At 46.4% G+C, this 12,948-nt stretch overlaps 1 protein-coding gene across 1 annotated transcript in view; it reads right to left on the bottom strand.

Moving 5' to 3' along the window:
* Positions 1–12,001, bottom strand: part of LOC135450576 (TGF-beta receptor type-2-like) — a 31,770-nt gene extending 19,769 nt beyond the window's left edge. The window contains exon 1 of the mRNA XM_064718885.1: positions 11,800–12,001. Coding sequence (XP_064574955.1) covers positions 11,800–11,851 — 52 coding nt within the window. The 5' untranslated portion in view covers positions 11,852–12,001. The remainder of the gene's footprint in view (positions 1–11,799) is intronic.
* Positions 12,002–12,948: the final 947 nt, after the last annotated feature.

Raw genomic sequence — 12,948 nt, 5'->3', positions numbered from 1 at the left:
GGAGCGATACACCCGTGGGCTGGGCAGCTTTCCTTGGAGAGCCAGAGTGCTGGCACTGCAGGGCCAGAGGCTCCTTCAGTCTTCCTACACTCTACACTTCTTTTGGGTTTAAATCAGCACTTCTGTTTTGTGTCCAGCCTGGCAGCCCCGTCCTGGGTCACGTCCCTTCCTCCCCACTCCCCAGCGACCACCAGCGAAACGCTCTCTCTCCTCCCCACACACTGCAGGATAATCTGTGGTAAATAATTAATCACCTAATCTTGCTCTTTTTGTTTGCAGGGCGGTTGTGATTTTAGGAAACACTCGGGGGAGCATTCCTGGGGTGAGGTAACACCTTACACAGCAGAGAGCCAGCTGGAGCTGGGTGTGTGAGCACTGCCTGCCTTGCCCCCCAGGACGGGCTGAGCTGCCCTCCCCACAGGGATGTGAGCTCTCCTGGTAGACCCTCACCATCACACACAATCTGTCTGTCCTCAAGGCCTCCACACGTGCCACAAGCATTTTTCCTGATCACATTTATCATGCAGCAGCAGCACCCTGCATCCCCCCAGCACTGGTTCAGATGCTTCCCTGATGCCTGGCCTGGGTGGGTTGGTGACACTGACTGAGTTACTGCTCCTCTTCCCAGACTGGGTGATGTGTTTTATATTATTTCTCTTGGATTTATTAAGCATTATGTAACTGGCTAACCAATCCCGCATGCGATGCAATCGTGGCTGATTTCATGTCAGTGGAAAGTAAACAAAAAAATTGCTCTGAAGTGGCTAAACTGAAATTCATTTCCACATGCAGAGCAATTCCTGGAGGATCTTTCCCATCTCCTCGTGGTTAATTTGCATCCAGGCTCTCATGCAATCCATTAGAAAAGAGTTATGGAAAAATTGCACATAGATCATGACAGTGTGCTATGAGGAAAAATTATTAAGATGAAGTTTATTTTACTTAAATATTTTAAAGTAAGTTTTTTGATTTCTCCTGTGCCTTGAAATGTGTGACACTTGCCTATTTTTTTGTCTTTCAGCTGAGGAACTCAAAATGTGAAAGTTACTCCCCAAAGAAAGTTTGGGATTAAAGTTTGAAAAACCAGGCAAGCCAACCCTGCAGCCCCGAGGTGCTGAAGCCCAGCAGGACCCAGCCAAACATGACAAGGAGAATGTTCTGCCCTTATTGAGCTTTGGAAGCACTGTAAATATCAGGTGAGGATAAAACTATACCCCCATTAGACTCTGGACTCAAGCTCTTTCAGGAGCACTTGCTTTCTGGTGTCATGGACAGCATCTTTCCCATTAACACCAGTTTACATCCAGAGAGGTTGAGCTGAGGATGGGGGAACATGGAATGGATAAAACAGTAGTGGCTTTGCACTATTTCATTTGTTTTTCTCAGTATCTTTGAAACTTTCAGCAATGTCTCAAAATGGTGTGTGTATTTCTGGATCCACTTCACTGAAATACCAGTAAAGCTGGTAGCTGGGCTTACCTGGTTGCATTTATTTGCATTATTTTTCAGTCAGTCCCTGAGGCAGCCAAGCACTGCTTCACCTGGGCAAGAAGCTCAGTCCAATGAGGCTGAAATGCTGTATTGGACCTGGCTGGGCTCATGGGCCATATGACATCATTTGCCAGTTTCTGGGCTGGAATTTGAGCACAAAGGTGACTCAGCTGTGATCCAGGGACAGATGAGGGGGTGAAGGGGCAGGATGGGACAGCCCTGAGGGCAGTGCTGGTGGGAAGCTCACAGCTCCATGTGGGTTGTCACCACTGCACCTACCCTAGAGCTGACTTGCTGGACGAGGAAAGCTGTCCTGAAACAAGGAGAAAACTCAAAACTTAGGGGTTGTCCCCTCTGCTGGAGGCTAGTTTATTCCTTTGTGAGATGAGCAGGGATGCTCTGCATCCTTCTTTGAAAAGAGACCTCAAAGGAGGGTTGAGGATTAGAACAGAAGGTTCTAATCCTCACAGGAATCCCTCACATTGCCCAGAAAGCAGCTTAAGAGTAGGGGTTTTTTACTTCCTACCTGCTGGGTATTGTGGGACATTGTGTAATTATGGTCAGTACCTCCAGAGCCATGACCAGGCCAGGCAAAACTTCCCTGGCAGACTAAATCAGGTGTGAGTTTGCCTGGTAATACCTGTCCTCATCCCTTTAGGCATTTGTCAGCCACTGGGCTATGACTGCCAGATGAGGGGAGCTATGACACAAACCAAGTTTTGCGGCCATCCTGTGTCTGAAGGTGCCACCTTCTTTGACAGCAATTCCCTTTCATTGCACCTCTGTCCCCATTTCTTTCTTGTTCCTATATTCTGCTGTCCTTTCCACCCTGTTGTATTGGAAAACCCCAGAGAGAGCAAGCCAAGCCAGCAGCACAGCCTGCAGTGCCTGGGAGGGGAAAAAACCCCACAGGCAGGGGTCAGCCCAAGAGAAACCCATGGATACAGAGTGGGACCTTCACCAGCATCACTGCACGGCCCCAGTGCCACAGCAACTCCCCCCAGCTCTGAGGGGAACGTGCCACCCCTCCTTGTCAGATGGAAAGAAAAGCAACATATTCAGGGTCTGAGGAGGTGGGGAAATGCTGAGTTTCAGCAGCTCATAAGTAATTTTAGCAGCTCTGCCAGCACCTCTGCTTATCTGGGTCCTGTAGGGTGAGGCAATGCATTATCAGCACATCACAGCCTGGGGCACGTGGGCTGCCAGTGGGGTTTGCAGGGGGCTGAGCTGGCACAGCCCCATTGGAAGTTGCCTTCTAATGATTGGGGATTTGCCTGCCATACTTTCAGAGCCTTTCCAAGATTTCAGCCCTTTGAAGAGCCCTTTGCAGTGATTCTGTCCTGACTAAATTCTTGCCTTGAAAATAAGTCCATTCTGCTGCCTGCCACACTGCTGGGGAGCAGGAGTCACTGCCTGGCCACGCTCGGGTGGTTTGAGCTCATCCTGTTGCAAGTTGCTGCAGAAACTGCTGAGGATTTCGGAGCACTTTTAGGACCGAGAGCTGCCTGGCAGAATGCAACAGTCAACCAAACCCACTCTGCTGTTGCCATCATTTTTATTGCTCCTGTTTCTGCAGAGGCACCAACAGTCTATCCTATATCCCAATTAACTGCAGCTTCTGCAGCTCATTCTCAGATGCAGCAGTCATGAGTTCCCCCTTTTACACAGAACAAGCAGCAGCAATCAACCAAGAAGCAAAAACATGTGAGCTGCCAGTCAGTAGCAGACATTGCTCTGCCTAAACTAATGCCATTCAAGTAAAACTACTGTGCAGCAGTCAGTGTTTTTTTATAATTATCATCATATTATGCTCTGGAATTCAATTTTCTGTGTGTTTTTCAGGCTCTGCATGAATCCTGGATTTCTGTGAATAGATTGAATTGAAATGGAAGGATACCATCCAAATAGGCAAACACGTCAGAAACTTTATCTGGGTCACATTTGGGCACCAGGGTTTGCTCTGTTTTAAGTGCAAATGCGTTGCTGGTGATTTAGATGAACTTCCTGAGGAGTGTTTGAAATTCCTGGCACACATTTGGCATCCCATCTGCTGGAAGGTCTTTGATGAGCCCACAAAGGGACATTGGACTGGAGCTGCTGCTCTTCATCTCTGGTTGGACTTTTATGATTGACCAGTTTGCATTTTTTGCATTTGTATGGCTTTGATTCCCAAGGAGAAAAAGGGCTTGCAAGGGACTGTGTCACAAGCTGCTGGGGCAGAGGTGTTCTGTGAACTCTCCATCCATGTGCTGTCATCAGCTTGTTCCAACACTGCCAGCTCTTTATGTCTGCTGAAATCATTATGTAGAGTAGAATTCTGCCCTCGTTTAGGCCAGCTCTAACAGTAATTAAGTAATTTGTTCTGGCAGAGGGAACTTGAGGCTAGCTTGGGTTACAGATGCTAAAAACCTTCTGCCTTCTCCCGAAGTGTCCCATGTTTAGCACATAAATAGATGGTGTGTTCTTCTCTTTCATGCCCTTCTTCACCTGGTAAAAAAATGTTTTAAGGAGCTTCTGTTGTAACTTAACAAAATGAACTGCCCAGTAGGGTTGGATACAAGTTGAGTATTTTTCATTTTTTAAAGCAGAAGAGAGCTATGGCATGAGGGCAGGGGGACCAGGGCTGGAAAGGACTTCTTTGCAGGAATGGAACCAAGAGTCCTGTTGACAGAGCCTGAAGTGCTTTTTCTTTGCACATAGAAGTAATAAGAGCTTGTGTATCTTTGCAATGCCTTTCAAGAGATCCCCCTTGCAGGTGAAGGAGAAGGTTCCCACCAGTCCCAGCCCCTGGGCAGAACTGCAGCACAGCTCCAGGGAGACTCAGCAGCAGGGAGATGAGTTTCAGGGGGCAGAGCTGCTCTTCCAGCATGGAAGAAATGACAAAGCAGGGAATGTTCTCTGTTTCCCATCTCCTGCTCCACAATCTCATCACTTTGCAGGAGTGCCTTGTCTTTTCAACTCAGAGGCCTGCCTCTGAGCACCTCCTGAGACATGCCACAATCTGAATATGCTGAACAGAGCTTCTGCCCAAGACCACAGCCTGTTGCAGAACTGATAGCCCTGGCAAGGGTGAAAGGAAGGCTCAGATGTGATGGTGCTGTTCTACAAACAGGTGAGCACAGGGCACATATACAAAACCACAGTAAATTTTTGCTGAGACCTCACCCCCAAGCTAATATCTTGTGCCTTTGGTGGGAATGTCTGTATTTTCTCCCACTGAGTGCCTTTTGGCATAGTAAAGGCATGGCAGGAACTGAGATCCCAGGGGATCCACTGGTCTTATTTCTGTGAATGCTTGTACCCTGGGTCTATTTGAAGAAGGATGATTCATTCAACTGCTTGAGCTTATGGGTCTGTGTGTCACTTCCCACTGCAAGAAGAAGGGTCTTTGCTATCATGGACTGGTTGGAGCTAATTTTGGGATAGATCTAGCATGGAAAAAATGCTTTACGCAGCAAGACAGTGGCTGATTCAGTTTCTTCCATGCTGGATGCTGGTGTTTAGAGTCTCCAAGGCAGGAAGTTTTATCAAGCAACATCAAACAGATGTTCCTCATCGTGCTCCAGCTGCATTGACTGGCAACCTGCTCAGTCAAACACTCGAGGGGGACACAGGCTTTCATTCTGCATGGACAGCAGTTTATTTAACAACCCACCTGGAAGCAGCAAAGGATCTTTTAAAGGAAATGTCTGTACCAGTGTTCATTGTAAATGCACCAGAAGCTCTTGTAGTCACAGCAGTCACAAGAACCATTTCCAAGAAGGGGCCTGAGTTATCCTCCTGATTTTGCAGGAAAAGTGAAGAAATTTTTCGCTGGATTTTCACACCTGCTGGTCACGGTTTGGATCCACATTGGCAACATCATCTTTTGATGGGGTGCACAGTGAACTATGGCAATGCAGGATACAGCCAAACATTCTGGTTTGGGATGGCTGAAGGGAGAATGGATCAGTATCAAAATCCCATTATTGATCTAAAGAAAAGGCCCCTCTTCGTGGCCAGGAACTCCAGCAGATATTTCTGAACCTTCCAGATGCAAAGATGTGAGTTGTCCCCAGAGGGAACATCTTCCCAGGGATGTTGCAGGAACTGAAGAGATTAGGAGAGATTTATTTGGATAGTGGGGCAATATCAGACATCAGTGGGTGTCAGCTCAGGTGATTGCTTCAGGGCTCTGCCCTGCCTGGATGCCAAGGCAGGGCAATAACCCAGCCCTGTGTGCTGGCAGCCATGGCTGTGCTGGTTCCCATGGCTGGCACAGGCACATCTGTGCTGCTTGGTGTGCAGGGTGTGCATTAGGGGGTGTGTGATGTCCTGGAGGTCTGGACTCTCCAGCTCCAAGGCATGGCTAAAGGACTTGCCATCGAGTGCTGCACGGGCAGGACAGCAGCTCTTTGCAGGCTGAGTGAAGGCAGTCTGGGATTTCCTCCAGAAACTTCACAGCTCACCTGCACTGAGTCTGGAGCCAAGCTGGAAGCTGCTGGGGAAGCTTTCTTTGGACATCTACTTATCCAGAATGACTGGAGTTTTGGGTCCAGTGGAGAATAACTGACATGGAGCTGAAGGGAACATCTCCATCCACAGTGTGGGAAGGTGAGAGGCCTTCCTGCCACCAAAACGTGTCCAATATGATGCTGCTGCAGCTACTTTGAGAGTTGTGGCCACTTTGAGAGAGGCCCGGGTGTAACTGGAGCACAGGACCCTGCAAAGTGACAGTCTGCAGCTGCCACTGCTGGAACCCACCTCAGCCCCCCACTACAGCTGGAACTGCACACCAGCCCCCCAACTACAGCATGCCCAGGCTGAGTGCTTCAAATCACTCAGCTCAAATGGTGATAACGTCCTTAAAAAGCAAAAAATCTTGAATCCAGATAGCCCTGTGCAGGGTCTAGGGTAGCTCTTGGGTTTAGGCATGCTCTTGGGCTGCTGGAGTCCACATGGGCCACAGCCCTGTGTCCAGCACAGCCTGGCAGGCTGTGGTCACATTAATGACCCACATGCCACAATGAATTTGCTGTAGTATAAATCAGCTGTCATTTGTTCCTAGCTTATCAACGGGAAGGAAAACATTGCAGTGCAACAGCTCCATGAAAGTTTAAGTCTTGGACCCTCATAATTGGTAGGAGCATGGGCTGCAGAGGGGATTGCACGATAAGAAGGCTCTCCCACTACTCCTAAAATTTTGACAGTTGCCAGAACCTGGCAGCAGAGTTTCAACCCTACATGGGATGTAACAAAAATATGAACCAACTGAAGAAGAAGAAAAAATACGACTCTGATGGATGCTACACATAATTTCCAGAGGCAGGATCACACGAGTTGACTCTGAATTCAGGGATGTGCATCCAAGCAGGGCCAAGACATCTTTCAGCCACTCCTTCACTTCCCCCTGAAGATCCCTAAGGAAATGTTATCCCACAGTTGGGGTCCAGCATGGACATAGTGTAGGTTTGATAGGGCAGGCAGCCATCAGTGGTGTTATCTCCCTTCTGCATGGAGGCCCCTTCCAGAGCAAGGCTTTCACTTGGCACACAGCACTGAACTCGAGATGTGAAAGGAGCAGAGTGTGTGGGAGCTGCTGATTTTGTCTCCTTGGTGGGACTGTTTTTTTTAATAAAAGTATCAGATGTTGCGCTTCCTTGAAAACATGACAGTCTATGGGAGAGTTCATTAGTTTATGGCAAGTTGCAGCACTGTGGAGCCTGGCTGAAAGCAAATGTTATTGCAAAGAGTTATCACTAAGGGGAGAGGAAAACAATGTCCTGAGGAAATAAACTCGACAGAGCAAATCACTGAGCAATATAAAGCTGTGCATACAGGCAGTAGAGCGGAATTCTTTCTCAGAATGAAAGGCCCCAGTCACCTGTTTTTAATGCCAGTGTTTACTTTCTGCATATTCAGTGAATACGTGGGATACATCTGTGCAGAACTCTGTCTCTAATGGGAGTAACAAGTATCATGATTGCAGCTGGCTGAACTTATTTACTACTAGTACACAAAAATGTCTTTGGGGCCATCATTAAACAGTGATAACACCAGTAAAATACCAGGAAACATCCGTTTTGTGTTGGTTGTTGGGATTTTTTGGTTAGAAAATTGTGTGTTTTAATTTCATGTTTTATTAAATGTTTCAGAAAGTATTCTTTCCTCAAAGGCCCCTATCAAAATGCAGAGTGAAGCCTTAGTGATGGTCAGCTATACCAATGACCAGCCTCTCTCAAGTCTGAGCAAAGCTGGAGGTGCAAGGGGAGAGGAAATACCAGTTTTCATTCATCTCACATAGCTGTACACTGCCACTCTTCTTGACCTTCAGTTAATCTAATTCACACCAAGGACTGAAACCGTAGCATCAGATTTGGAGGTGTGTAAAGGTGAATTGAAAATAAGCCATCACTTTCCTTGCTGAGTCTGATGGCACTTGCAACATTGCAGTGCACTCCAGTTCTGCATTATCAGGGTTTTTCTTGTGCCTTCCATTTTTATTTCCTAACTGGAGAATTTGCTGCAGCTTTGTTCTTATTTAGCCTCATGGTAGGATGCACAAGTTTCTCCTTCAGGCAGTGGGATCCTGTGCCTGCTCCCAACCCAGCTGCCTACACCGAGCCAATGTGGGGCTCTGGTAGCCCTCAGAGCTTTCTGAGAATGGTAATTTCTTCCTTTATTTTGGCTGTATTAAATCAATATGACATGGATTGTCACAACCAGCCCTGCAGCCCTGTGTCCTGGGGTGGGCAGTGCTGCTTAGCCTGGGAGGAAAGGTTTGCTCTGCTGCTCTGGCTTGCCCTTGGACCTGCACAGCTCCTTTCTGTAAATGCCTGTGAAATGGAGGGTGACTCTTCATTTGTCTTTTTCCTTCCCTCATCCTCTCACTGTTTGACCCAGTGTTCCTAAATTTTGCATGCATTGGTGTTGGGCTGCAATCCCAACAGAGCCCCTGCCTGAGGAGCGAGCTGGCATTTTGGTGGCACGACAACCTCTGGCTTTAGCCCTGGTGACCTCAGAAATAAGAGGCCAACTTCTTGAATGGGCTGCCTGAGGAGCCTGGGATAGGTCAGAGATTTCTTGGGCAGATCAAAAGCCGGAGATGCTTTTCTGACAGCCCTGGAGCTCCCTGTCCTGATTTATGAATTCTATACACTCTATATATTTAGCTGAAGAGGCTCACTGGGGGAGCAGTTTTTGCAAGCAGGAAAGAGAATGTGGCTTCATAAAGTCACCATCTATCAGGAGATTACCCTCAAATGCACTCTCTGTAGAGCCATCAACCATGGCAAAAGGAGCCCAGGAGACTTGGCAAAAAAAGTCAGGATCTTTCAGCTAACCAGCATTTCTAACAGGAGACCTAGCTATGGGGAAGCAAACTCAAACCCCAGGAACTGGGAGCTCTGCACTTGGGGTAGCAGAACTTCAACTTCACCTCATTTCAAAAATCTTCTCTTTCTTTGGAACCTCGCCAGAGCCCAAGGGGTACATCTTGCTCTTCCTTGGTAAGTGCCACGTGCTTTGGCAGATTTGGAGTTTCATATCCTCTTTTGGAGGCTGGATGCACAAAGGCTCTGCCAGGCTCCTGGGGCTCTTACAGCCCTGAGAGCTGCTGTCACACCAGTGACACTTAGCTCAAGTTATTGGTGCAGTCTCCACAGGTTGGAGGTTGTGATGCTCTGCTGTCACCTCTGTGAGATGAGACTGAGCTCAGCCCCTTGCCTGTCTGGATGTGAGCCCTGTTCCTGACAGATGGAGCACAAGGGATAATTTCCCAATATTCATAGAAAACAGGGCAGGAAAACTCCCAATTCCTACTTCTGAGGGCAGAGTGTTTCCATGTGCACAATACAGTAATCCTGATATCAAACCTGTAGTTTCTGTATAGCTTATGGACTTCCAAGCTGGTAGTCTTGCAATCTTGAAGGCTTTGAGCAACACATACCCACCACATCCCAAGCCTGAGGAAGTGCCTGCTGGAACAACTTTGCTGTGCTGTGCCCCATTTCAGCTTCCAGTGTGCACATCTTGTTTTATCTCTGTTCCACAGAAGAGGAAGCCCTCTGCCAGAAAAGGTTTTCCCAGGACCTGGCTGTAGATGACCAGCTCACCTCCCAGCTCTCTCCTGGCCAACCTAAAGACCCTGAAAGCCTCCAGCTCCACCCCCTCTATGACAGTTTTCCAGTCTGAATGATCCTCATATTTTTTTTGTGCAGTTAAGTCCAGGATTGCACCAGCTCTCTGTTCTGGAAGGATTTTCTGCCCACCTGTGTGAGGGTTTGTGTTCGCAGTGGTGAAACCACAGCTCCTGTCTTCACCTTCTGCTGAGAAAGCCATGTAAAATTGCTGCCCTCCAGCAGGCACTGCCATTGAGGAGAAGTTTAAGGGTGAATATCCAGAGATATCCATTAAGGGTGGATATTTTGAAGCCTTGGTAGGGCTGGCCATGGAGAATTAAGGAAATCCAGTAGCTGAATTTCAGTGTTCTGGGCCATGTTCTCTATGACAAGTCTTAAATCTCTGTGCTAAGAGGATCAAATTTGCTGCTGCCACCAAGCCAGAGCTGTCACTCTTCAAAGACAGGCTTGATGAGTGGTATGATCTGTTGCTTGAAGAACAGCTGATTGTGCATGTTCTGTCAATTTGGGGAATTTGAGGACCTAGCTCTTCCCTTCTCTTTTAATGTCAATGTGAAGTGGCCTCCTTGGGTACTTTTACTCTCTCAGAATGACTGAAGGGTCAATCTTTACACTAAATGCAAAGGAAGTGGATGTAGTCCCAGAAAACATCTATCATTGGTGAGCTGAATCACAGATAACAAGCCTTGGCTTATTTTTTTTACCCTGTGCAGAGGCAAATTTTGTCATCATATCGCTCATATAACCTTTCAGATGAACTTAGTAATGGTGATATGTTTTGGTTTGGCTTCTTGCAGATGAAAACCTTGCCTTTTAGAAAAGGGAAACCATAAGTTAAATGACTCCAAAATTAGGTACTTCTGAAGGATAGTTAGTGGTCTTCCTTCTTACCAAAAACAACCTAAGAATGTGCTTTAAATAATAACTTGTAGTAACTCCTGCTCCAAATGTGATTAAGTTAGCAGGATGTTATCAGTATAGCATCCTACATTTCAAAGCACACTTTGGGGTATTATCTACAAAAATTAATACTATAGATCTCCATAACTTTGAAAAATCAATCAGATACTATGTCCTAAATGTCCCCATCTGGTTCTCTCTGCTTCAACAGTTGCACCCATGGTTTTGTTTGCCTATACACAAATTACTGACCAATAATTCTTTTATTCCCTGGTCTTGTAGATAGGGGGACCCATGTAAAGTGAACGCAGATACAGATCCCTGCCCCCAGTGATTTCATTTGGATGCAAAAATACTGGAATTATAGTCCTCCTCCATCACTTTGACCAAAAAGTGATTTTGGTTGTATTGGAATTTCTACATCATGGGCAACAGGTCTGTGTTTGTAAGAGTTCACTTTTTAAAGTAGTGTCCATGCAAATATATAAATATAAGCTTTGTAGGGATATATGCCTGTATACACATACACAGACTCTGTATATACAGAAAGACGCACACACACATACTTAGGAGATGTGTATATAACACTCACTTATACACAAATCCATTCCCTGTTATGAAACAATCATCAAGATATAAACAAGAAAAAGTTAAACCTCGGATGGGCACATTTTCAAGTGCTGCTGGAGAGTTTTATCTACAGTACTGAAGAAGTGCTATCAAAACTGAAACAGGGCACTTATTACAAAGAGATCTTTACGTAAGTGCTGGAAAGGTTTGCCGAATAACCAGATGTTGTTGCAAAGACATTTCTCCTCCCCCTCTCCCACTTCTTTCCTCCTTTAATAGTTCGATTAATTCTGCGCATAGACCAGGGCTGATAAAAGTTCTAAGCTGCAAACTTCACCACATCTGGACGCTGTCGGAGCCAGATCGTTCAGCCATCGTGCGCTTCAGTTGCTTTTAATCTCCCTCAATAAAATAAAAACTTCCAACGAGTAATGCTGACCTATATATATTTTTGCACTGTAAACACTGACATCTGCAAGCTGCTCCAAGCCAGCACACAGCACTTTCCACCAGGCAACTGCTTGCCCCTCGCCATAGGAGAAATACACAGTCGTAGCAGAGTATTCAACTAAACTCTCTGCTATTTCCAATCCTCTGGCTAATTGCTGTCAGGGGAGAAATCAAAGATTAGCTGTTTTGCTGGAGGAAGGAAAAATAAACGACCTCTCTGAGTATGTTGCTTAAAACATTGCCTGACCAGAAACACTTTTCTACTCACACAAGGAGAGCAGCAGTAGGGGAAGCAGACCGGGTCTCCTCCAGTGCCCCATTTCTGGATGCCCTGGCAGCAGCAGGCAGGCTCACGGCGGTGACCGGCTCATCCTCCTCGGGGCAGCGGTCTGAGCGAGGCTCCTGCTGTCAGCGGAGCCCCTCTCTGCGAGGCTCCGGCTCGGGAAGGCGGATCCAGCGCTGAGCCCAGCTGTGCGTGGGGTCCGCCCAGGAACTGCAGTTTATGAACAAGCTGAGCCCGACTCTCCTCTCGGAATATATACAAATATGAGCGGGGGGGGCTGGGGGAAGGAGCCGGGCTCTGAGAAAAGGAGTTTGAGGTTTTTTTTCTCCCCCGATGTCAATGCAGAGCTGCTCCTGGCTCCGTACCAGCCCAAGGATCTTTGAAGGGGACCTAAAGCCTGCTGCATGCATCTAATCAAAAAGGCATGGGTACTCCTGCACGAGTCTTTCATCTGAGTAAAGCACGAAAGGTAATGCCTCAATATGCCGAGCTGCCATTAATTCACTACTTTCCTCCTGTATTTTAGAAATGATCTTTTAAATAAGCTTCAACGGGCTATATTTCTAATAGGGATAATTAAAAGTTTTAGGGCAGCTTTTTCAGAAAGACCACATCAATGTGAGCTTAGCCTAAAATAGGTGCTTGCAACCCATTAAAGCAGCAGGATTTAAATGTATATGTTTTCCTGAATCAGGGCCTAAAATAATAACATAGGGCATTTAAATATCTGCTTTCTCCCCAAGATCTCCAACTGCTCTGCAAAAACCAGTAAGAAATATTATCCCACTTACAAAAGGGAAACTGTGAAATGTAGCAGAATTCTGACTTACCTTAGTTGTTTACGCAATAGATCAGTGGCAAAAGGAAGAGTAAAATCCTCAAACTCTTGCCCTGTGATCTACCCCAATCCTTCAGATCAATGTATTTGAGTGTGGCAGAGAAAGAGATGCTGTTATTAAGGTTTTTGCAGCCAAAAAAATAATATCTTATAGTTACTGAAGATACATTGATTAATTCTAATGCATACACTGTATTCTAATTCAGTGAATGTCCAGATTTTTATTTATCCATTTTACAATTTATTTTTTGATTCATTAATCAGTTTGAGGTGCATATGTAGTGTACCTATTGTGT

Source organism: Zonotrichia leucophrys, chromosome 7 (genome assembly GCF_028769735.1).
Source record: "Zonotrichia leucophrys gambelii isolate GWCS_2022_RI chromosome 7, RI_Zleu_2.0, whole genome shotgun sequence".
Classification (NCBI taxonomy): domain Eukaryota; kingdom Metazoa; phylum Chordata; class Aves; order Passeriformes; family Passerellidae; genus Zonotrichia; species Zonotrichia leucophrys.
This window is presented reverse-complemented; position numbering and strand designations above follow the sequence as displayed.